This window comes from Pseudorca crassidens, chromosome 3 (genome assembly GCF_039906515.1).
Source record: "Pseudorca crassidens isolate mPseCra1 chromosome 3, mPseCra1.hap1, whole genome shotgun sequence".
Lineage (NCBI taxonomy): Eukaryota > Metazoa > Chordata > Mammalia > Artiodactyla > Delphinidae > Pseudorca > Pseudorca crassidens.
Window position 1 is genome coordinate 93,785,978 of NC_090298.1, and position 26,458 is coordinate 93,812,435.

At 38.3% G+C, this 26,458-nt stretch overlaps 1 protein-coding gene across 1 annotated transcript in view; it reads left to right on the forward strand.

Moving 5' to 3' along the window:
- The window catches only part of KCNN2 (potassium calcium-activated channel subfamily N member 2), a 327,349-nt gene that overhangs the window by 168,429 nt on the left and 132,462 nt on the right, over positions 1 to 26,458 (forward strand). The window contains exon 5 of the mRNA XM_067731458.1: positions 20,616 to 21,034. Within this exon, the coding sequence (XP_067587559.1) occupies positions 20,616 to 21,034 (419 nt within the window). The remainder of the gene's footprint in view (positions 1 to 20,615; positions 21,035 to 26,458) is intronic.

Here is a 26,458-nt window from a genome sequence, read left to right on the forward strand (position 1 = left end):
CAGCTTTGAGATTGATTCTTGAGGCCACAAAAGGGCTGTACTGGTGAGGATCTGGATTGATTAATCATGTCTGCCATGAGTATGGGATGGGGAAGTGAGTGGTGGCCTGTGTGACACATACATGCCATCCCGTCTCAACAATTTTAAATGTATAACTTATGTTCACTTCTCTGTACAAATAAATTATGACTCTCTGAGTAAAGAAGCTATTCAGGGGCTTCCCTGGTGGCGCAGTGGTTGAGAGTCCGCCTGCTGATGCAGGGGACACGGGTTCGTGCCCCGGTCCGGGAAGATCCCACATGCCGCGGAGCGGCTGGGCCCGTGAGCCATGGCCGCTGAGCCTGCACTTCCGGAGCCTGTGCTCCGCAACGGGAGAGGCCACAACAGTGAGAGGCCTGTGTACCACACACACACACACACAAAAAAGCTATTCAGTTTCAAAAATAATCATTAGGGAATCTTAGTTATGCTTTTTTTACATGCACAGATTTTTCACTATCTTAGGAAGTTTATTTTCATAAATGTGGAATGAATTTGGTGTGGTGAAATGCTCTACCTCATAATATTCAAGGTGTGCAGATATGTTGCCCCATTTGCTATTGTGGAAATTGGAGTCTGATTTAATCAACTGTCAGGCAATTGGTGTTCTCTCTCCTGCCTGCCTGCCTTTGTTTCCTTCCTTCCTCTTCTTCCTTCATTTCCTTCCTTCCTCTTCTTTTTTCTTTTCTTCTTTCCTTCCCTCCCCCTTTTTTAATCTTCTCTCTCCCTTTCTCCCTTTCTTTACAACATTGAACAGAAGTTAAACCCTGGTCATTAAAACCTTAAATTTTTTTTCTTGTACTGTTTCTGATTTGAAATGTACAAGTACATATTCATCTTGATTTATATAACTGATACCAACCATGAGAAGCACCTTCAATGCAAATAGCGAATACTGTGGAAGGAAAGTCAAAATCCTCATGGCCTGTAAGTTTCTTCGCGATCTGATCTTTCCCACCCCTTCAGCCCCATTATTCATTAACAGCACCCCCCCACCTCTGTACACACACACACACACATAAATGCAAACACACACATCAGTGGAACCGTCCCAAACTGTTTGGAGAGCCAAAGCTGTGCTATTCTTTCAGCTTTCTGTGCTTCTGTGTGTTATGTGCTACACCTTTTGCCTGGAACATACTGCTTTCATCCATCTGCCTTTGGACCCAGCTCAGTTTTCCCTCTTGTGGCAAGCTTTTCCTGACCTCATAGGCTGACCTAGTTGTCCTTCTGTATTGCATCTTTCCATGATCCTACTACTACGTAATACTATCATAAACCATGATGACTCACACAGGTAATATGTGTTCAGCCTTTTCTGTGTGCCAGGGACCATGCCAAGGGCCATACTTGCATTGTCTTATAGTCATATGATAACTTAGTGAAATAGCAATTATTGTTTTATTGTGGAAAGTGAAGTATAGGGAAATAAAGAGACTTGCCCAAGATCACAATGCTTGAGTGCAGTGGAATCCTTTGAACAAAATTTTAACTGCTGATTTATACAGATTTTTCTCCCCTGCATTGTTGTGAGTTCCTTGATGTCATGGGCTGTCACTGATTTCTGTGTCTCTGCTAGCAGCTGGCATGTCATATAGGCTCAAAATGTTTGCTCCATTAAATTTGATTGACGTCTCATTTGTAATAGACTATCCCATCATTCATCTCTGCAAATTTTAGAGTGTAGAAACATATAGTAAACTGGTTTTCTTTCTTTATGTTTCCTCCGATTTTTGTGTATTCTCTGAACATCTAAAAATCATGTATCCTCAATTTCACTTATTGGCAATAACCTTAAGTTTTGAATTTAATATGTTCAGAAGAGTTATGGAACTGTAAAATTCCTGTCATCTGAAAGATTGAGCGAGATTGTTTTTCTCATTCTTAATTTCTTTGTCTCTAAAATAACCGCCTAAGGAATATAAGGAGGGACAGCTGATATTGTGTAGAAGGCAAAGAACTAGTTGGCTAAAATAACAGATAATATTTTCTTTCTGCCTCTCAGATTTATTTTGTCAGGAATTGGTTCTCTATTTACCACCACTGATTTATCCACAAGGTTGGTGGTTCTGCTTTTTGATAGAGAACCTCCCTTAAGAAGTAGGTAGGTTTTTATTTTTACCTTATTTTCTACAGCCTGCCTTTATGATGCAGTATGATGTTAGGCCAGTTGGCAGTCATGTAATAAGTCCTGAGTATGTGTCATTCCCCAGAGCATTAGAGTGAAATGGACCTAACAGGGACTCTGGAGAACACCAACTTCATTGTGACCCCTCTGGTTATTTCATCTTTATTGGAGCACTAAACAAGAATATTTGTCTGATTTGAATCCAAAGAATACAAATGTATAGTCTTTATTAAAAATCACCAGTACCAGCCGTGACTGACTGTTCAGAGCTAGTCCCCATGATTCGGACTTAATTACAGGCGTGGCTAGTTGTGACAGACTTGCCACCTAAGGTCTACCTTGTTATGTTTTCAAATCAGGAAAGTAACTTTTTTTTTTTTTTAGGTGCTAAGCTCTTTTTTTTTTAACATCTTTATTGGAGTATAATTGCTTCACAATGGTGTGTTAGTTTCTGCTTTATAACAAAGTGAATCAGTTATACATATACATATGTTCCCATATCTCTTCCCTCTTGCGTCTCCCTCGGAAAGTAACTATTAATATAACAACAGTCATGAAAGAGTAAAGTAGAATATTTTAAAAAGGAAGTTTTGAGAATTCAACACTAAGCTACAATTAAGAGCTTTTTTGCTTAACCTTGAGTGTCATCAGACTGGGTTTAACGTGTTTCATAAAGCTCTGTGCAGCTAACTTTGAGGGCTGAACTTAGAAAAATAAAAATAAACAACAACTAAAAAAGATTCTTCCTTGTGGTTTGTACTCAGACTTGGGGCTCTTGTTTCTTACACTGCTGGGATGTGTTCCCAGTTGCCAGGACTCTGAGCAGCCGAGCGTGTAGAATCTTGCTGGTGACTTTCTTCTTTCACAGCTTCTCCACTGGTTTCAGCTCCAACAGAGCCTTTTGTTGTACATGAGAAAGGAAAGAAGAAAGGACGCACATCCCAGCACTGCGAGGGAGACTCTGAGCCAAGATTCCCCAACATTTCAGAAGGGATTCTTCCCAGAGACTCTCTAGGTTTTGCCCTTCAGCAGTAGAAGTTTTTTGTTTCTTTTCCCCCCAGATTGTATTTATCATAGGTGAAACAGAACATTACAGCCAAACTCAAAATATTCTTTATTTTCTTCCAAGTCTCATTTTTTTCCCCTTCCTTCCGTAGAGGCAAATGCCATTCAGAAATGTGTCTACATATTTCCAGTCCATGCTTTGATGTGTGCACTAAATATACGTGTATTTATAAACAATCTATAGTAGTTGGAATTATTTAAAATTCACAGAGATGCTATGCTGTGTCTATCATTTTACCACTTGCTTTTTTTCACTCAGCACTGTATTTTGGATGTCTAGTCTCGTTCAGCTACATTAATTATAGCAACTGTTCTTTTTGTACCAATTTCTGACATTTACTTTGAGTTCATAACGTTTTTTCATGACTTATGTCTTTCTCCTTTCTTTCCTTATGTTGGGCGATGTGAGGATTTTTAAAAATTTATTTTTTCTCTAATTTTTCCTTAAATTTGTAGCAAATATATATATTTCATGGTGTCTGAAGTCAATCAGAATTTCTCTCCTTTCATGCAATGTAATGACCCTTGGAAGCCTTCATTTAATCTCCCTTCCTCCCTCCATCTATGTCATTGGTGTCCATTTTTTTATTTATATATTGCTGTTCCAACCTCATCAAAATTAGTCATTATGATGATGTTGATGACTCTAAGTATTTATAGCCAATTTTTTATTTAGATTTACTAGCATGCTTACCTGTTGCTTCCCTCTTCCAACTCCTTTCTGGGTCCTATTTCCAGAGCTTGTAGTAAATCCTTTAGCAGCCATTCTGCTCTTCATCTTTATGTCTGAAATGTCTTTCACCTTTTTTCCCCCGAAAGAGATTTTACCTATGTATAGAGGTATACAGGCTGACTCTTTTTTCTTTTAGAACTTTGAAGGACATGATAATCCCTTATTCCATACCAACTTTTATTGTAACAGTTTAGATAGAAATTTTTCTAAAATTTAGACAGAGGTATAATGATTCTACATACTCCTGCCTTTCAAGAGAGCATCAGTTAAATCTCAGAGAGCCTTTGTTCAAGGAAGCACAGTTATCTGGAACGTGAGATTGTGTGTGTCGTAATGCCATGATGTCCTTTGGGTGATTGAGCTGTACAAGATTGTTTGGTCTTTCATTAAATGAGTTAAGACTGTGGGGTCTTTTAAGACCTTGTGTCTGCTTCGTGTGTGTGTGTGTGTATTGTGTGTTGTGTATATCTTTCCTCTCTGCCAGGACTTCTTGCTACAACTGATTTACTAAATATAATAATTCTCTTCCTTCAATATGCTGTTTCCTTCCTTATTGTATATTCTTTGTTTCACCTTAGTTGGATGTTAGTGCCCTAGATAACCAGACTTGTCAATAATACACGGGTTTGTTTGATATTGTTGCTAGCATTGTCTCTGTTTTCTTCCTAAAAATTGTTTTATAACTGGGTAATTATACGATGCGCAGCAGTAGACTTATTATGGACACAAATTCTGAAGCGGGAGTGCTTGGGTTCATATCTCAGACCCATACCTCAGCACCATATAACCCTGGCTTGCTCCCTAGCCCCTCAGTTCCCTCATTCCTAAGAGAGAAATGAAAATTTTATCTACCCTTTTAGGGTATGTATTTAAGGTGAATTAATACACGTACAGGTTAAAGCAGTGCCAGGCCCTAATTAACATGTGGTACGTTAAGTACACTTTAAAACAACTTTTAAGTTTCATCTCAAGTACTGTGTGCAATTTGAGGTTCTATACAACCAAAGTTACAACCAAAGTTTTTAATAAGTATTCTGGATGAAGAATATCTAACTTGGAGAAAAGCTAAACAAGGAAGCAGTCTATTTCTGTTACCACAGGGCATTGAATGCAATGTGCAAATTTATTTAAGTATTTGCTTCTGCCAGTGAAGCAGGGGGTCTGAGGAGCTACTGTCACCTAAGATCATCAGGGAGTTAAGATGTGACACTTTCAAAATCATAATGTAAATTAGTGGGTAAGCGTTTGCTTTATAAATGTTTGATTTGCATCTAACTTTTCAGTTCAGCCTGATGCCCCCATCAAATAATGTGGATTCTGGAGGACTTGAACTTTAACTCCAGGCTTTTCAGTAACTCACCATGTGACTATGACCAAATCCTTTCAATTGCTTGTGCTTTAATTGGACTGTTGTAAGGGCTAATGGGCTAATACATATGAATGGGCTTTTAGCTAGTTTTTTAAGTGCTTGAAATAACTAAGGTGATGATGCTACATTTTAGCCATGTAGCAATTAATTGCTGTAATGCTTCAAATGAAAATATACAGGTTTTATTTCAGATTAAATTTTTAGAATCAACTGATTCACTCATATTCAATTATTTCATGGCTTTAGGACATAACACAGTTATTTTATTTTACTTGTGGTTTGTCCTCTATCAACTCCCAAAATGATTTCAGGATGCTTACAAAAATTTATGGACAGTTAACATAAGCATGTCAATGAAACGTTAGTAAAAACTTGACCATGGAAGAATTTTATTCCAGTTTCTTGTTTGCTCTAATCTTGATTTTCCTCCTTTCCAATACTATAATCAGTGATGTCAGTGTCTGTGTCCACCTCTTCTTACTCTTCTTTCAGTTAGGTAAGAGTACATTCATTGGAGGCCACCTGTTCACCCAGTACTGAAATGAATTATGAAAGAAACTAACATTTGTTGAGCACTGTCTCATCCAGTTGTCCTTCAGTCCCATGAGAGAGAGTCTCTAATTAGATCTTATCAGATGACGAAATTCAGGCTTAGAAAGTTTAAGTGGTTTTTCTGAGGTCAGAGCTAGTCAGTGGTAGAAGGTCAGAGTGAAGCCTAGATCTGCCTGAGTCTAGCCAGGTTCTAGAGCACAGCCTCCCAAGCAATACACCTTTGTGCTTTCTGTCATATCACTTCGGCTGAGAGAACCAAAAGGGGAAAAATAATTATTCTATCTTTATGGAAGTTCAAAAATAATTTTAGACACAATTTGCATGAATTTCAAGACAGTGTGACTATAATTACCCAATGATACATGAGCATGTGTAAAATGCCTGAGTGGCCCGTGGAAGATGTGGGCCCATTTGTGAGAAGCCACGTGAAAGGGGGTTAAGATTTTAAACAAGTTTTAATAGCAGTAGGGCATGGGTTTATGATAACCTTATATCACTGGACCCCACTGGACAAGTCTAGGATCTTGGTTTGTAGACAAAGCCCTAGTCTAAGTCAGAAGAGGATAATTTCAGAAACTTGTAGCTGGATAAAAATTCTTTCAAAATAGGTACAATTGAAGTTTCTAGAGCTCCTCTCAATAATGACTTTGCTCTAATCTGTCTTTCCTTATGAACGTCCCTTCCTCCTCTTCCATGGCTTTCTCATTTTCATATCACAAGTTAATATTTAATTCATGTTCTTGCCCCAATTGAGGATCTGTGGAATATTATTACTTATTCATGGGGTCATTTTTACTGGGGACTGCAGAGTGGGTGATTGCCTCATAATAATCATACAAGGTTGATTTTATCTTAATTTTTTTTTTGTAGATGAGCAAGCTGAGGTTTAGAGAGATTAAGTATCTTGCCCCCAAATCACTAGCTAGTAAGTGGTCAAGTCAGAAATTAAATCCAAGCTTCTCTGGCTCCAAAACGTGTGTGTGTATTTCCTATGAGTCACACTATATGATATTCTGAGCAGTTGGTTGATATTTAAAAGGCATGAACAAAAGCCTCCCACCCAGAAATAACGCTACCACTCAATAATTATTGTGCCTTAAATTCCAGTATTTGAGATGCATCCCTTTTGAATTATTGGCTGCTCTCTCTATTAAGTGTTTAACGTAATGATTATTCTTTATTTTTATAGACCTTTACATAGCACTTTAATGTATATTAAATTAAATGTAGCATACTTTTAGCTGCTCAAATAACAGAAAACCCAGCTAACAGTGGCTTAAACAAATAGGGTACATGGTTGCTGGCTCAGTGGCTTAAGATATCAGGGCTGCAATAACCATGATCCTTTTGGCCTTTTTCTTATTGTCACAAGATAGCTGCTGCAGACCCAGGTATCACCTCTATTTAGGGACAGAGGAAGGGAACAAAGAATGCTTTGCCAGCCAGATGTCATTTTTATCCAAAAAAGCAAAGACATTCTAGTAAGTCCTCCAGCAACCTTTGGCTTATAACCTCTGGTCACAACTACATCTCACAGCTACACATACCTGAAAAGAGTCTGGGAAAGTGGATATTTCTAGAATGGAGATGGGCAAGAGAGAAGAGGGAGGGGAATGGCACTGCCTTAGCCAGGGAACAGTGTTGGCCACAATGTATGCTGTGTGTTCATTTCATCATTATAACACTTTCAGAGATGGCTAATAACATTATCTCCATTTTACCGGTCATGGAAATAAGTCCATGAAGTTTGGATGACTTCCCAAAGTCATATAACCAGTTAGACTCTCTGGAATCTGAGCCTTGGTTTCCTGCATTCCGGGCAAGTTCTTTACACTCTTCACCCAGGAAGGAGTTAGCAATTCAGTGATTAATATTTTACTGTATTAGTTTTGAAATCCTCCTCCTTGGATGCAGAAAACTCTCAGGGCAGCATGAGTGCACAGGGCTGCTGGAATGAGCAAGAGACTCCACAAGTGAGGAAAGACCACAGGGTGGGTGATGAGGGAATGACAGACATCAGCATTGCTTGTTTCTTCCCAGTTGGCTCAGGAATGAACATTGAATGTGCATTCTGGACATAGCTTTTCTGTTTTTTCCTCCCACAGTCCTGGGCTGAGAGCCTTGTAGGAAATCTCAGTGAAACCATGGACATCTTCTCTCTTCCCCTGTTTGTCCTTTGACCTACTCTGTGGAAGGCAGTTGTGGTCTGAATTCTGTGTTGACTTAGTCTTGGCAATGCCTTAATGAAGAAATCCTCATTATTTGTCTTGCCTCTCTAGTGGCTTTTCACTCTATTTCATCCAAAAGCTGTTTCCTGAGGAAGGAGCTTCTTTTTTGGATGAATACATTTTGTGTGTTTTCTTTTGGGCCGTTATCCCCCAAATATCCTAGAACTCAACTTGGAAGTTCATAGTCCTGAGTTATATGAAGAGTCCAGGCAATGGCAGTGGAAGGGAGGGGTGGGTACTGTGTACTAGTCTATGATGGAGCCTCCTCTGTATTTTCTCAGTATCTTCTTCACACCTTTGTTCTGGCAATTTCCACCAGCACTGTAGTCATTCATTTATATTTCACTTCCTCATCAAACACCAAGAGGCTTTTTAATCTTTGTATTCATAGAACCTTACAAATAGAAGCATTCAGTAACTGAATGGAAAAGAGAGCTCGGTTTTATTGAATATTTGGTTTAAAGGTTAACCAAGAAATCTTATCTTTGTTCATCCTGTTGAAAACAGTTGTGTGAAGTAATGGTTCAGGGTCTTGCCTTGGTAAGCAGAATATTTTAGATAAAAACTGTATTCAGTGTATTTGGTTCTGTAGATTGCTGTTTTGAATGTCAGTTACTGTTCTTTAGTTTAGCAGGTTTGCACATGTAAACTATTTGTTAGGGTGCATTTGAATGTCTCATGACCTCAGTCATCCTCATTTTCCCTTCCTCTCTTCTTTAACAATCATTTTCCCTTATTTTTGTTATTAATTAACTTATATTTATTTATTCACATGGTTCCAAAATGAGTATTAAAATTAATTAAAAGTAAATAAAAAAGTAAAATAATTAAAAGTCTCCCTTCCATCTCTCATCCCCAGCCACTCAGTTTACCTCCCTTAAGCAACACGTCTCATTAAGTTCTAGAATATTCTTTCAAAGATATTTTATGCACATACAAAGATGACTATATGTTCTTCCCTTAACAAAGCTATACAATTAGTAGCATATAGAATGCCTTTTTTGTTTGTTTGTTAAACTGAGTGACTTTAAGAAAGTAGACCTGCTTTTGCTGCATCCCATAGGTTTTGTGTCGTCGTGTCTCCATTGTCGTCTGTTTCTAGGTATTTTTTGATTTCCTCTTTGATTTCTTCAGTGATCACTTCGTTAGTAAGTAGTATATTGTTTAGCCTCCATGTGCTTGTATTTTTTACAGATCTTTCCTGTAATTGATATCTAGTCTCAGCGTTTTGGTGGGAAAAGATACTTGATATGATTTCAACTTCCTTAAATTTACCAATGCTTGATTTGTGACCAAAGATATGATCTATCCTGGAGAATGTTCCATGAGCACTTGAGAAAAATGTGTATTCTGTTGTTTTTGGATGGAATGTCCTATAAATATCAATTAAGTCCATCTTGTTTAATGTATCATTTAAAGCTTGTGTTTCCTTATTTATTTTCATTTTGGATGATCTATCCATTGGTGAAAGTGGGGTGTTAAAGTCCCCTACTATGATTGTGTTACTGTCGATTTCTCCTTTTATGGCTGTTAGTATTTGCCTTATGTATTGAGGTGCTCCTATATTGGGTGCATAAATATTTACAATTGTTATATCTTCTTCTTGGATCGATCCCTTGATCATTATGTAATGACAATGGAGACACGATGACCCAAAACCTATGGGATGCAGCAAAAGCAGTTCCAAGAGGGAAGTTTATAGCAAACAATCCTACCTTAAGAAACAAGAAACATTTCAAAAAAACAACCTAACCTTTGCACCTAAAGCAATTCGAGAAAGAAGAACAAAAAAACCCCCAAATTTAGCAGAAGGAAAGAAATCATAAAGATCACATTAGAAATAAATGAAAAAGAAATGAAGGAAATGATAGCAAAGATCAATAAAACTAAAAGCTGGTTCTTTGAGGAGATAAACAAAATTGATAAACCATTAGCCAGACTCATCAAGAAAAAAAGGGAGAAGACTCAAATCAATAGAATTAGAAATGAAAAAGAAGAAGTAAGAACTGACACTGCATGAATATAAAAGATCATGAGAGATTACTACAAGCAACACTATGCCAATAAAATGGACAACCTGGAAGAAATGGAAAACTTCTTAGAAATGCACAATCTGCCAAGACTGAACCAGGAAGAAATAGAAAATATGAACAGACCAATCACAAGCACTGAAATTGAAACTGTGATTAAAAATCTTCCAACAAACAAAAGCCCAGGACCAGATGTCTTCACAGGTGAATTCTATCAGACATTTAGAGAAGCGCTAACACCTATCCTTCTCAAACTCGTCCAAAATATAGCAGAGGGAGGAACACTCCCAAACCCATTTTATGAGGCCACCATCACCCTGATACCAAAACCAGACAAGGAGGTCACAAAGAAAGAAAACTACAGGCCAATATCACTGATGAACATAGATGCAAAAATCCTCAACAAAATACGAGAAAACAGAAGCCAGCAGCACATTGAAAGGATCATACACCATGATCAAGTGGGCTTTATCCCAGGAATGGAAAGATTCTTCACTATATGCAAGTAAATCAACGTGATACACCATATTAACAAATTGAAGGAGAAAAACCATATGATCATCTCAATAGATGCAGAGAAAGCTTTTGACAAAATTCAACACCCATTTATGATAAAAAACCTGCAGAAAGTAGGCATAGAGGGAACTTTCCTCAACATAATAAAGGCCATATATGACAAACCCACAGCCAACATCGTCCTCAATGGTGAAAAACTGAAAGCATTTCCACTAAGATCAGGAACAAGACAAGGTTGCCCATTCTCACCACTCTTATTCAACATAGTTTTGGAAGTTCTAGCCACAGCAATCAGATAAGAAAAAGAAATAAAAGAAATCCAAATCGGAAAAGAAGTAAAGCTGTCACTGTTTGCAGATGACATGATACTATACAAAGAGAATCCTAAAGATGCTACCAGAAAACTACTAGAGCTAATCAATGAATTTGGTAAAGTAGCAGGATACAAAATTAATGCACAGAAATATCTGGCATTCTCATACACTAATGGTGAAAAATCTTAAAGTGAAATGAAGAAAATACTCCCATTTACCATTGCAACAAAAAGAATAAAATATCTAGGAATAAACCTATCTAAGGTGACAAAAGACCTGTATGCAGAAAATTATAAGACACTGATGGAAGAAATTAAAGATGATACAAATAGATGAGGAGATATACCATGTTCTTGGATTGGAATAATCAACATTGTGAAAATGACTCTACTACCCAAAGCAATCTACAGATTCAATGTAATCCCTATCAAACTACCACTGGCATTTTTCACAGAACTAGAACGAAAAACTTCACAATTTGTATGGAAACACAAAAGACCCCAAATAGCCAAAGCAATCTTGAGAACGAAAAATGGAGCTGGAGGAATCAGGCTCCCTGACTTCAGACTACACTACAGCGCTACAGTAATCAAGACAGTATGGTACTGGCACAAAAACAGAAATATAGATCAATGGAACAGGATAGAAAACCCAGACATAAACCCATGCACATATGGTCACCTTATCTTTGATAAAGGAGGCAAGAATATACAGTAGTGAAAAGACAGCCTCTTCGATAAGTGGTGCTGGGAAAACTGGACAGGTACATATGAAATTAGAACACTCCCTAACAACATACACAAAAATAAACTCAAAATGGATTAAAGACCTAAATTTAAGGCCAGACACTATCAAACTCTTAGAGGAAAACATAGGCAGAACACTCTATGACATAAATCACAGCAAGATCCTTTTTGACCCACCTGCTAGAGCAATGGAAGTAAAAACAGAAATAATCAAATGGTACCTAATGAAACTTAAAAGCTTTTGCACAGCAAAGAAAACCATAAACAAGACCAAAAGACAACCCTCAGAATGGGAGAAAATATTTGCAAATGAAGCAACTGACAAAGGATTAATCTCCAAAATTTACAAGCAGCTCATGCAGCTCAATAACAAAAATCCAAACAACCCAATCCAAGAATGGGCAGAAGACCTAAATACACATTTCTCCAAAGAAGATATACAGATTGCCAACAAACACATGAAAGAATGCTCAACATCATTAATCATTAGAGAAATGCAAATCAAAACTACAAAGAGATATCATCTCACACTGGTCATAATGGCCATCATGAAAAAATCTAGAAACAATAAATGCTGGAGAGGGTGTGGAGAAAAGGGAACACTCTTGCACTGTTGGTGGGAATGTAAATTGATACAGCCACTATGGAGAACAGTATGGAGGTTCCTTAAAAATCTACACATAGAACTACCGTATGACCCAGCAATCCCACTACTGGGCATATACCCTGAGAAAACCATAATTCAAAAAGAGTCATGTACCAAGATGTTCATTGCAGCTCTATTTACAATAGCTAGGACATGGAAGCAACCTAAGTGTCCATCAACAGATGAATGGATAAAGAAGACGTGGCACATATATACAATGGAATATTACTCAACCTTAAAAAGAAATGAAATTGAGTTATTTGTAGTGAGGTGGATGGACCTGGACTCAGTCATACAGAGTGAAGTAAGTCAGAAGTAGAAAAACAAATACCGTATGCTAACATATATATATGGAATCTAAGAAAAAAAAATGTCATGAAGAGCCTAGGGGTAGGACGGGAATAAAGACACAGACCTACTAGAGCATGGGCTTGAGGATATGGGGAGGGGGAAGGGTAAGCTGTGATGAAGTCAGAGAGTGGCATGGACATGTATACACTACCAAATGTAGGGTGGATAGCTAGTGGGAAGCAGCTGCATGGCATAGGGAGATTAGCTAGGTGGTTTGTGACCACCTAGAGGGGTGGGATAGGGAGGGTGGGAGGGAGGTAGTTGCAAGAGGGAAGAGATATGGGAACATATGTATATGTATAACTGATATCCTTTGTTGTAAAGCAGAAACTAACACACCATTGTAAAGCAATTATACTCCAATAAAGATGTTAAAAAAAAAGTAGACCACTTTCTTAAATAGTATATAACAATTTTATCATCTTTTTTTTAGCAGCGTACTATTCCATTTTGTAGACATCTCTAATTTGTTTAACCCTCTTTCCTGTTAGTGGATATTGAGATTATTTCTAGTCTTTTGCTAATATACAATCAGTGCTGTAACAAATGATCATACATGTTTGCTCTCACATGGGTAAATATGTCAACAGGACAAATTTCATCTAAGGAAATGAAATTGCATGATCAAAGAGTATGTATATTTATGACGTGATAAATTGCCCTCCCAGGGTTTATACCGATTTACACTTCCACCTACAATGTATGAGATTTCCTGTTTCTCCACACCTTCACTAATATAGTATGTTATAAAATGTTTAGTATTGTTCAATATGACAGCTCAAAAACATGGTATCACATTTTCCTCTTATGATTGAAGTTGAGCATCTTTTTTTAATATAGGTTTAAGAGCTATTTTTAGTTCCTTTTCCATGACCGGCTGTTTGTATCCTTTGTTTATTTTTCTGTTAGGCTGCTCATCTCTTTCTTAAGTATTTATAAGAAATTTTATACAGTTGGGGAAATTAGTTTTTTGTGGTAACAGTTGTGAAGAGTTTCTGCATGGTTTGGTGTTTGTCTTTTTTATTCTCTTTGTTATAGTTTTGGCCAGGTGCAGAAAGCAAAAGATTAGTGTAGTCAATCCAAAAATGTATCAGTATTTTCTTTTAAGACTCTGGTGTTTTTGTCAGAGTTAAAAGGCCTTCCTAACCATAATAGAGAAGAATATGAAAAAGAAAATACATATGTATGTATAACTGAATCACTTTGCTGTACTCCTGAAACTAACACAACATTGTAAATCAACTATACTTAAATAAATAAATAAAAAGGCCTTCCTTTTAGTGAGCTTGCAAAATAATTCTCACGTGATTTCTTCTAATATGTTAATAGTTTCATTTTTACATCTAAATCTTTCCTCCGCCAGGAATTTTTCTTGATGTATTTGCTATGAGGCATCCTTTCAACTTTATGTTTCTCTAGATGGCTGTTTAGTTGTCCCCAAATCATTTTTTAATAAACTGTGTTTTCCCCACTGATTTGATTGTCTGCCTTTATAATCCTGTGAAGTCTCCAGTGTGTTGGGTTTAGTTTGAACTTTCTTTCCTGTCCCACTGGCCTCTCTGTTATTTTATGTGCCAGTACCACATGGTTTCAATCATTAATTTGTCTAATAATCTATCAGAGCTGCTTCTCCCTATTACTGTTTCTTTTCAGAGTTTTTTTGGCTATTCTACCTATACTTACTTTCTTAACAAATACATGCCTAAATTTATTTTATTCAGAATGATTTTCAAGCACCACTATTTTGCTGAGCACTGCTGTGAATTCTCTACCAGAAAGGAAACTCAGGATATGTAAGACACTGGCCCAGATCAGACCATAGAGCTTTCAGCCTCATTGAAGAGGAAAATCATATGTCAAAGGCAGCTGAGGCTTCTGCAGCTGAGCCCCTTGCTCTCCTGAGCTGGCTGAGCAGAGTTTCCCATGCCAGCATGTGACCTGATCACTACGTCAGACCTCTCCCACCTTCTTCCTGCTGATGACTCTCACTGCCAGTTCACCTTGGACAATGAGCTTGAAGTAGATTATTTTTGGAGTATCTGAGCAAATGTAAAGCAGTTGCACTGGAAAGTTCAAGCTTGTGGTGGGATATATTCGTAGGGCATATTCTGTTGTGCCTACAAGTTACTTTACTTTGGCAAAGACCATTAACCACAGCCCTAGAATTAAAGTAGATGAAACTGTCATGCTTTTGCCCTAAAATCTTTCTTCTTTTATCAACATCAAAATGATAAATGAATATAGAGATGGTTTCATGTGTCATTTTGATGACTTTAACTCCCCCACAAGTTAGCCTAAAAGAGATCATATATATATATATAATATGGATCATATGGAATGTAATGGGAGTATTTTTACAGTTGGATTTTAACTCGGCATGGAATCAGATGATGAAAAACTGTGATGTTTAGAGTGTTTTCATTTTCTGTATAGAATATTAAGTACATTAACATAGCTCTGAATTTGGTAAATATTATTTTACAGTTAATAATTGACAGCCCTCACCCTTGACTCCAAAAATAACACTTTCTTTTCTTCCTACTTCACAGAAGGGCTTGACCTTCCAGCTGCTCTCCACATTTGGGGTTCCTCAGGACTTGGCCTTGTGTCCTGTCCTCTTCATTTTCTCTAATTTTTCTTTTGATCTCATAAAACTACCTAAATATTGACACCTTCCAAATTTATTTCAATAGTCCAGACTTCTCCTCTGAGTGACTTGCATATCCTGCTGCCTACTTGGCATCTGTACTCAGATGACAGTGGCCAAAATGGAACCTCCCCACTCCTTGCATCCGACCCATTATATTCAGGAAGTGGCACAGACATCCACTGTGTTTGACAGAGTAGAAACTCAGTTGTCTATGATTCTTTTTTTTTTTAATCACTCCCACATTCAGCCCATCGGCAAATTCTAGCAAGATCTCCAAACTATATTTCTAGTGCACCCACTATATGCATTTCCATGGCAACCCCTACTCACCCTGGTCTAGGTCAGGGGGATGCTAACTACAACTAATCAGATGCAGTAGAACTTCCTAACTAGTATCCTCCCTTGTAAACTCTGGTTTTCCCACAGCAATAGGATCAGCCCTTTTATCTGTAAATCACATCATGTCATTCCTCTGCTTAATACCTTTCAGTGGATTCCCGCTGCACTTGGACTGAAATCCAGTCTTGACACTATGGCCAACAAGGTCCTGCATGTCTGGTCCATCTTTGGCTCTTCAAGCTCATCTCCTTTCACTCTTCCCCTTGATCGTTAACTTTCAGCCACTCTGGTGTTCTTTCATTTCCTTAAGCATGCTAAGCTTTTATAGCCCATGGCCTTTACATGTGCTATTTCCTCTGCCTAGAATGTTCTTCTCCTGGCAGTTTATATGACTGGCTTTTCTCTTTGTCCAGGTGTTGCCTTAAATGGTACTTCTCAAAATGTCTTCCCTGGTGACCACATCTGCTGTCACCACCATTTATTGTTCTTTATTTCATCTCTTATTTGTTTCCTTCATCACAGTGTCCACAGGCATAATTACTTCATTAAATTGCTTTAGGTCTGCTTTTTTGATTTTGTCTTTCTTTCCTGGTGAAAGTTAGTTCCATGGGGCAGACTCTCTGCTCTAAATCCTACTGTGTGGCTAGTACATAGCACAGTACCTGGCACATAGTGAGTATTCAGTACACTGGATATTTAGTAAATAAATGAATAAACTAAAGGAGTAAGCAGCCATTAAGGGTGGGGATTATGTGAAGAGTAGAGGAAATATTTCTTTCTTAACTTTGGCATTGAAGTATGTGCTGTGATAAAACCAAGAATTAAAATCATTTTAGGTGTTGATTAAACCCCTGATAGTAGAAAGCAACTACATGATAGAAATTTTCTCTGGGGATGTTACTGAACTTGTTATGGAATTGCACAATTATGCTGCTGCAATGCCTGAACATTTAATAGGATGTGTTCTGTATCACTTTGGAAAATGTCATAGATTTATTTCACTTATGTTCTGCATTAGTATTCTCATCTCCCATGAGCATGTATCATTAGTGTTAGGACCTGTCCAGTGATTAATCAATATTAACTGAGAAATATCAAGGTAGTTCATTTTCCAGGTGTTTATTATTCTCTACTAGGTAGATGTGGATCATGTCCTCAAGGAGCCTCACAGACAAGTAGGGGTGACAGTCTGACAAAAAAATCCTGTTGTCCTCTGTGGCAGCATCAATAAGAGGCACATACAGGGATCATGGTGTAACAAAGGGGAGAGTTTTGCAGATTTGTCTGGGGCCTGGACAGTGTCCCAAAGGAGGAGGCTGTGGAATTGGTCTTAAAGGAATAAGAATTTGCTAGGTGGAAAGACTTTCCAGTCCTTAAGACAGAATGTACAAGGACATAGAGGCACAATTAAGGTAGTATGTTTTGAAATCTGCAACCAGAGGAAAATGTAAGAAGAGTAATGGGCAATGAGATTGAATAGATAGGCAAAACCAGATTGCCGAATGGGGGGCTTGGAATGGTTTTAATCTTGACGGCAAGATTATATAATTTACATTTTCAGAAGGTCATTGGAGGATGGAGGATGGCTTCCAGTAGGAGGAATCTGGTGGTGGAGATAAAAGGCAGGGAAGGGATCACCTAGGAAAGTACAGAAAGAAGAGTCAGAGATGGACCTCAGTAGAGCAGGGGCACTTGAATGGGGAGGAGGAAGGTGCTTTTTAAGGAAACTGAGATGGATTCTTCAGCATGGCAGCAGATGAAGAAAGCAATATGTCACATAAGCCAAGAGAAAAGATCTTTTTTAGGAAGGAAGGAGTGATTTATATCAGATCAAGTGAGATAAAAATTAAGATGGAAGGACCAGATCTCATAATTAAGGTATTTTGAGTGACCCTTAGCAAGAGCTATATTGGTGGGGTGATGAGGATAGAAGCCCCATGGGGGTGTTGAGGCATGAAAGAAAAGTGAGAAAATGAACACCGCTTAGGGCAGACATAGAGCCAGTGGGAGTCCTTGTTTGTTTGTGTTGCTTTGATTTTAATGAACAGTACAGATTTGAACTTGCTTGTATACTCTGCTGAGAGAGAGAAAGCACAGGAACTAGGCTGTCAGTGCAGGAGAACTGGGTTTTCGTGTAACATTGCTTTAAATAGGTGGAACAAAAGAGAAGGGAAATAAGGAGAAAAGGTGAGATGTACTTGAGTTTGTGGCTGAAGTATAAAGTAGAGGTATTTCTGATACTGGGGGAAAGTGTACTGACAGGGGAACAAAATTGGCTCTAGAGGAGAAAGATGATTTTTCAGGGCAGAAGCTATAGGGAGCTGGGGCATGATCACAGGGACGCTAAGTGTTCAGTTGAGTTTAAAGGCGCAGGCATGTGGTGACCCCAGCCCACCTGCAGGTCTTAGATGTAAAGTTACCAGGGCAGGTCCACCAGAATATAAAGGAGAAGGCTGCTGAGAATACCGATGACATAATGGTTGAAGTGATGGTAAAGAATAGAGAGAGCCAGCCTAGTTAGGGAAGTGAGCAGAGGGGTCAATGCAAAGGGGCCTGGAAAAAGAGAGTAGCCTGAGGTCAGAGGAACAAGTGCTCTTATCTAAGTGATGGGAGGAGGGCCAGGCCTGGAAAGGTATGAGACTGGAAGTAATAGATGAGAATTATACATTTCTTTACCACTTACCTGGGAAGGTACTTATTCTGCCCTTAAGCTGCTGTTGCCCAGAATGGTGTGGGCAAAGCCTGTCTTGGAATTGTGCTCAGCCGGAGTCTTCGTGCTTGGTACTCCTTTTGGGGGTGGATTTGATTTTTTGCCAAGTCGTTAAGAGCCATGTTTGGTGAAGAAAGTAGACAAACTGGGTAATACCATTTTTGGTAGAAATGGAAATGTAGATTTAAATAACAATACTGTTTTTCTTACCTGACTTATACTAGGCCCTGATAGCAATTTACAAAGAGAGCAGTGATAGCATCTCTAGAATATACAGAGCCTCTCAAAGTAACTAGTTGGAGGGATACATTCTTTTGGACATAAACACCTTAAAAGATTTTGGGGTCACATTCCTTTAGAGTTGTAAAGTACCCAGTAAATACTTACTGATATAAAGTTTAGAGGATGTCTACCATTTTTTCTATACAATCTTTTGTATATCTTTATTAATGAAATCCTTTATGCCAACGTGGTATTGAAAGTGGTGAACTGAACAGGAATATTTATATAGCCAACTTGGCAGCTTTATTTAGGATCTGTTTCTTTATTGGACACTGGAAAATCTAATTTGTACTGTCTGTTAGCATTTATTTATCAAACACTTTGAGGTCCCTAGATGAAAAGATACGATAAAGGCATACCCACAGCCATTATGTTGCCATAACTTAATTTGTTAAAATTTTGACAAGGGATTCTGCTTATTCTCTAACTGTTTGAAGTACCAGAAAGAAGTGATCATTTTTGTCCTCAAATTCCTGTCCTTGCAAAGTAGCGCTGATGGCAGTGTTTGAATAACAGCATGGGCAGTAGCTAGGACCTGCAGAATAATTACCCTAGAATGGGAATTTGTAACCATTTAAGTGGTGGGAAAATGACTCTCTTTTGACCCCAGAGGAGCAGAGATCATAGAATCTAGTCATCCTGGGGGTCTGCTCAGCCACCTTCCTTTGCGACTCACTTACCTGAGAACACACTGTTCTCACTTGGGTTGCTTTCATCTCATGCTTTCTACATAAGTTGGCTACTTACCAAAAGGCAAAGAATATGTCATCTTTCTCAGTGGGGGAGCACTGTCGGCATTCTGGGCAGACAGGTCTTTTTTGTGCGTGGGACTCTTAGAATCTCAGCCTGCTTGGCACCGCTGGCTTCCTGGCTCTAAATGCCAGTAGCCTTCACAAGTCACTGCGGCAGTCAGAAATGTCACCACACATTTCCAGATGCCTTTGGTTGTTTATGGACTAGAGCCTGGGGGACTTGTTTACTGAACAACCAGCAAGGACAGGAAACATTCTTTTCTGTTCCTTTATGGTTGGTTGGTCTATCTATCTATCTCCTTTTTCTTTCTTTTCTTTTCGTTTTCTTTCATTGTGGAGTGAAGAATGACAGAAATAGGAAAAAGGAAACTTTTTTGGAGAAAGAAAGGTGGAAAACAAATTAATAATCCAAGGGAAAGCTATGGGAGAGCAGAAGAAAAGAGATAAAAAATAGAGCAGGAGCGAGGAAGCTGGAAGAAATGTTTTTGCCACATTTGACTGTGGTCCCTTGTGATTTCCTCTCAGAAGCCAAGAATAAGATTTCCTTTAAGAACATTCAGGCATTGTTGCATTATAGGGTATAACTGATTGCAGAGGCACTGTAAATAGATTTCACTGAGAATATGGCTAGAATTGTGCAAGGTTTAGATCCAGACCCTGAAAGAGGAGAGCAACTTGTTATAAGGAAAGACCTTCTGACTTCATCTAAGGAGGAGATACATTACTGACAGGCCCAAGCCCCTTATTTTAAAATGATGTCACTAACGTGATTGTCCAGGGGCATGGACTCCAAAATATCTTCGGCTCCTGTATAGCAAGTTTGTAATTTTAATTGTTAACAAAATAAAGTTCTCCTTTTGTGCCAATACCAATTTCTTAAAATAGTGTACCTGGCTAGCATTTATTTATTTATTATTTTTAAATTTATTTTTTTATTTATTTTTGGCTGCATTGGGTCTTCATTGCTGCACGCGGGCTTTCTCTAGTTGCGGCGAGCGGGGGCTACTCTCCGTTGCGGTGTGTGGGCTAGCATTTAGAAGTTATGACCTAGAGCTCGCCATGATTGCTAAAAGTCACCTACCTGTTATGTATTTTAAAAATCTGCACTAACACTTGTGGACCATTCATGCCATACTGAAGCTGATTTTCTACTTTATTTTTTCAGTTGTTCATGGTGGACAATGGAGCAGATGACTGGAGAATAGCCATGACTTATGAGCGTATTTTCTTCATCTGCTTGGAAATACTGGTGTGTGCTATTCATCCCATACCTGGGAATTATACGTTCACATGGACGGCCCGGCTTGCCTTCTCCTATGCCCCATCCACCACCACTGCTGATGTGGATATTATTTTATCTATACCAATGTTCTTAAGACTCTATCTGATTGCCAGAGTCATGCTTTTACACAGCAAACTTTTCACTGATGCCTCTTCTAGAAGCATTGGAGCACTTAATAAGATAAACTTCAATACGCGTTTTGTTATGAAGACTTTAATGACTATATGCCCAGGAACCGTACTCTTGGTTTTTAGTATCTCATTATGGATAATTGCTGCATGGACTGTCCGAGCTTGTGAAAGGTAAGTTTGTTTCTTTTCCTGAGAACATAATTTGTCTTATGGTGTCCTTGAAAGTGGGAGAGAGAATGCATTTTAGACTAGAGGTATGTAGAGACTCACTCTTGAAAATCTGAGGTTCTCTAATGTGCTTCTTTTAAATGAGTGTGACAGAACTTTTCTTAAGATACCTTGCATACAGCAATGTCTTGATGATTATGTATTTTCTTTTCTAATTTAATCAGTTTTCAGTAGAGGGCTGCCTTTATAATCCTTGTCAAAACTTGGAGACCTACAAATTGCATAGGAGACTTCCATCAGAAACATTTGTTTAACGGTAATGCTGAATCATTTTGGCACCTCTTTGGTTATAGTATTGATTATTGTTGAGACAGAAATCCAGTGGAAAAGTGGGGATGCAAGACGTCTGAACTTTAGGGAATGTCTCAAAGTGGTTTGTTGGTTGTAGTGCCTATTTATAACAGTGTTCACGTGATTACCGGTAAGGGGCTTATAGGTGTATATTTGGTTTTATTGACCTCTCAACAGTTAGTGAAAAGAGACTGTGTGTATTTGTTTTATTGTCTGAAGAGTTCTGGTGGTGTAGAGCCTAGACACGGTCTCAGAACTCAGAAACTGTTCAGTGAGTCTAGGTTAATCAGTTAGAGCATCTGTGATGTTAACCTTGCCATTTAACAAACAAGCAAAAATAGATTTGTTATGTAAACAGGAGGAACTCTACCATAATGAGGGGGGAACCTCTTGTGACCTTGGTGAAGAAAATTCCAGTTGAAATTAGCAATAGACATACAGGAATGACTTAGGAGTTTATAGAACTGTTAAATATTAGGATGTTGGTGTTTGTAGTAGCTAGGTATTTTTAAATTTAGTTTTTGAAAATCAAACATTCATATACACACACACAAATAGTTTAACAAAGGAAATATCTGTATGAGAATTGTTGCAAAAATAGCAAACTCAGAACACACCTCACCCATTTCTACTTTCCAGAAGCAATCACTTTAAATTCCTTCAGCCATTTCTTTAGTAATTGCTTTCCGTATTTCTAAATGGCATTGCTTATTTGCTACCTTTAGATTTTTCATCTAGATTTTTAGGGAAGTTGGAGTTTTAGTTTTCTTTCACTTTCATGTACACACTTTCCCGAATCTACCCCCCAAAAAAGTAATTTTTCTTCTCGGTAAGTTATGTAAACACCAATAATCCATATTGCATATTTACATTATTATGACTATGCAAACTGCACTTGTAGTTGAACTATGTAGTATATTATAAACATTTTGCCTTTTCTACACATTTTTAAAATTTTCTCTGGAATTAATAATTGCCTCTTTTTATTTGCTCAGTTTTCTATATTGGATTTATATATTGGGGAAAATCTATCCATTTCACCTTGAACTTGAATTTCTGGAGACTTTGTAAACTGCTTCTCCATCGTATTGGGGATTTCCTTTGCCTTGTTTGTATGTTGAGTACCTTTTTTCTTGAACCTCATTTCTCCCTCTTTCTTCATTTATTCCCTCATTTTGGAAACTCCATCTTCCAGTAGCTTCTGAGGAAAGGTACTGGGTAAGAGAGATATTTTTTGAGACCTTTCAGGTATGGCAGCATTCATTCTTGTCTCTTGCTTCATTGATCACTGGGCTGGATAGAAAACTCTAGATTGAAAAGCACTTTCTCGAAGAATATTGAAGACTTCATTTTCTTCTGGCATCCAGGGTCCAGTAGTCTGATGCTATTCTCATTTTTTAATCCCCCCCTTTTTTTTTCTGGAAGCTTTTAGAATCAGTGATCTAAAATTGCACCAGGGTATATCATGGTGTTATTCTGTTTTAATCCAGTGGGCCTGTTCAATCTTGGAATTAATTTCCTTCAGTTCTTGGAACTTTTCTTGAATTATTTAATGATTCTTGTTCCTGTTTTTTTGTTTATGGATATCGGCCCTCCTCTATTAGTTTTTTCTTATTTCCTTCTGTATTGTCTTCCATCTCTGTTTTCCCTTCATATATAGAGATTAACTTCAATTTATCTTTCAAACGCTTTCTTTTGGAATTTTATTTCTTCTTTACTGTGTATTAATTTTCAAAGTCTCATATTTGATCCTCAAACGCCCATTTTTTAAACTAACATCATGCTTTTTTTTCATAGATGTACTGTTTTATTTCTCTAGAGATGTTAATGATAATGTTTGAAATTTTTCCCTTTGTATATTTTTTGTTTCCCCAAAGATGTATTTTTCTGGGTTTTTTTTGTTTGTTTGTTTTTGGCTTCTGTCTGTTTTAGAAGCTTTCTTTAAGTATTTAAGTAACCTTAGCTGTCCACTCATACTTAAGATTGAGGCACTAAAGACCTGATTAGAAGCTTTCTGTACACATCTAGAACTTGTTGACTGTGGACTTCACTACAGGGTAATTTGGGTGGGTGCATGGAACACCGGTTTCGGTATCTTTACGTATTTTTATTCTTTTCTGAACAATCCGACCGGCTCATGGGAAGTGTTTTTACTGTCCTGCCATGAAAGTGGATGCTTGGGTGGCAGTGTTCTGGGAACTGAAAGATGGGGCAAAGAAGGGGTTTCAGCAGTTAATATGTGAATGTGTCTTTGTCTTCCTAGTTGCAATGGAATAGGCTTACTCTCTCCAGTGCTTAACGCCCTGCAGTCAGCCCATAGACCTTGTGTTTTACCTCTCCAGACAATATATTTGCAGACTTCTTCCAGGTTGGCAAAAGGCATTACCAGTTACACAGAGTGGAAGAGGGAATCTAGATGTCTAACTGCTTTTATGCAGTATTTGAACCTGTCTTCACGTTGAAAGCTCTGTCATTTATCTCCTCTCCTAGAGGTACTGGTGCCGAGAATTCCTGAGTCTTTGGTGTGTGTGTGTGTAGGCAGGGGCAAGGTTGCTGGTTCTCAGTGCAAATATGGTTGCTTCCTGACTTTTCCCCACTGCTGGTCTAGAATTCTCCTTTCTCAAGCTATCACTGGTCAGCTGGCTTTCTAGCTACTTTATTACGGTATTGGCACTCATAACCCCTGTGGGGTTGTGCTTTTTTTGTTTGTTTTCTAGTCATTTTAAGGGGGTCTAGGGAGGGAGCTGAGGCCAGCATGTTTGGTGAGTCCATCTGCTTTTATGAGAAATTTTGTAGTGACAAGTTTTTAACATTATGTACCTGAATCTCTTTTAGAACTTCTCTACATAAATATGGCATTTGAGGGATTAAAGTTTTTCCTTTTAAAGAAAGGTAGACTGCTTATGGTAATGCTTTGTTTCCTAGCAATCATGGTATTTAGAGGCTTGTCATATTTTCTGGAGCAGCTGTACCTATAAAGTTTCAAGAATAAATATGGAAAACCTCAGTTGATACACCTATTTAGTTTATGAAGATTACTCTTCCTTAAATGTTGTGCGTAACAACATAACAATGGAGATAAAAGCATAATGGAATAACACATACACTTATATGGGTGGTCCCTAGTGCATATGCTTCCCAAGGGCCAATTCAATAACACAGCTTCAAAATCGTGCACATGTCATTCATTTTCTTTTCAAAATCGTTCATCTTAGCTTTTTAACCCATTGTCCCTAAACACAGAAAGACGGAGGCAAGCTGTGCCAAACCTTCTCACATCCCCAAGTATGTGTGCTTTTTAACGCGCTGAGATCGTTAGGTGACGTATCATCCTTGTCTTCATATAGAAAGGCATGAGAAAGTGAAAATTGTCTGTTTCATATCAAGAATGAGAGTCTGCAGCCAACAGTTACCTAAAGGGAACAAATCCATGGGTTGGGGAAGGGAAAGAGCCCACAGCCATGATTGGGACAATCATGGGATTCAGTCCCAGTAGAGCAATTTAGGGGCTCGGTGACCTCGGGTCAACCAGCTTGCTTCTTTTTGCCTTGGATTCTTCATTGCAAAACTACATGGATTGATAAGCTTTTCTCTTCCAAAGACAACATTTTATAATTGTACAAGTGTTGAGAAGAAAATCATTAACCAGCATTGTGATAGTAGGAGATTTTCCACATTCTGTTTTTCATTAAACTTCCCATTTTGCTACACACAATCTCTAGACTGTAATGTGTAAGATACAAAGATATTTTTAAAATTTACTTTGTTTTTCCAAGTTAATTTTGAACATGCTGTAGCCTGCATCTTTCATTTCCTTAGATGTTTACTCTCTGGCCTTCCTTCTGGCCATCCATCCTTCTTTCCTTCCTTTCCTTTCTTTGTGAAATCTGCAATACTTAAATATAATACACAACTCACTTATTATTTGGTTTGGAATTTGGATTTGAATGAGCTCCACCAGGTCCATCTTTGATTCATCCAAATATTCTTTCCCTATAAAAGGGGATTCACACCTGACAGAAATTTTCTTCTTAGTTTATTAGAATAACTCTAAAAATATTTTTTAAAGGAGAGAGATTTTGAGAGGGAGAGAAAGGCAGATGGCTTTCTGGAGCAGTTTGTTTGGCAAACCTATCTGTCTCCTTCTACTGAGCACAGCACATCTAGAGGTTTCTGGAAAATATTATCCACTAATGAGGAGGGCATCCTATAGGAGGCATCTATTCCTGACAGTATTACTTTCCCTGGCAGATCATGTACCTCTGATTTACCTATAAGTTATAAGAACTCTTTTTTTCTTTTCTTTTTTTTCTTTTTTCCCTCTCTCCCTCCCTCTCTCCCTTCCTTCTCCCTTTCTCCCTTCCTTCCTTTCCCCCTTCCTCCCTTCCTTCCTTCTTCCTTTCTCCCTCCCTCCCTCCCTCCCTCCCTCCCTCCCTTCCTTCCCTCCCTCCCTCCCTCCCTTCTCCCTCCCTCCCTCCCTCCCTTCCTTCCTTCCTTCCTCCCTTCCTTCCTTCTTCCTTCCTCCCTTCTTCCTTCCTCCCTCCCTCCCTTCCTTCATCTCTCTCTCTCTCTCTCTCTCTCTCTCTCTCTCTTTCTCTCTTTGATAAGAGGAAGCAGAGCAGGAAGTGTCTGGCATTATTTCTGTGCCCTACATTTGTCAGGAGGAGGCTGTCCCAGACCAGATTACAATATCCCTTCTCTCTCTGATTCTGGTCTGGCCTTGTGTTGAGGTGACATCAGGCCTGCAAAGAACACTCCCTTTTGAAGCAGCCTGGGAAGTGTGGCCTGAGGCTGTTCAGGAGAAACTTCAGGAACATTTATATCTTAGAAGAAGTCTGACTTCCAGAGCTTGTGGTCCTGAAAATTAGGAATTACCCTATCCTGACCTAATCTTTTTGAGGCTTCACTGGCTCTGTAAAGATGGCATAGGTGAGTTGTTCATCCCAAAGTGTGTTTCACTAGACACTGTTTTGGAGGAAGGTTAGTAGCTGTTCTACAAGGGGTAGGACTGGATACCATGGGCCAGTGCTGTATTACATAAAGAAAAGTGTTTTTTTTTTTTTCTTTTTTACTTCT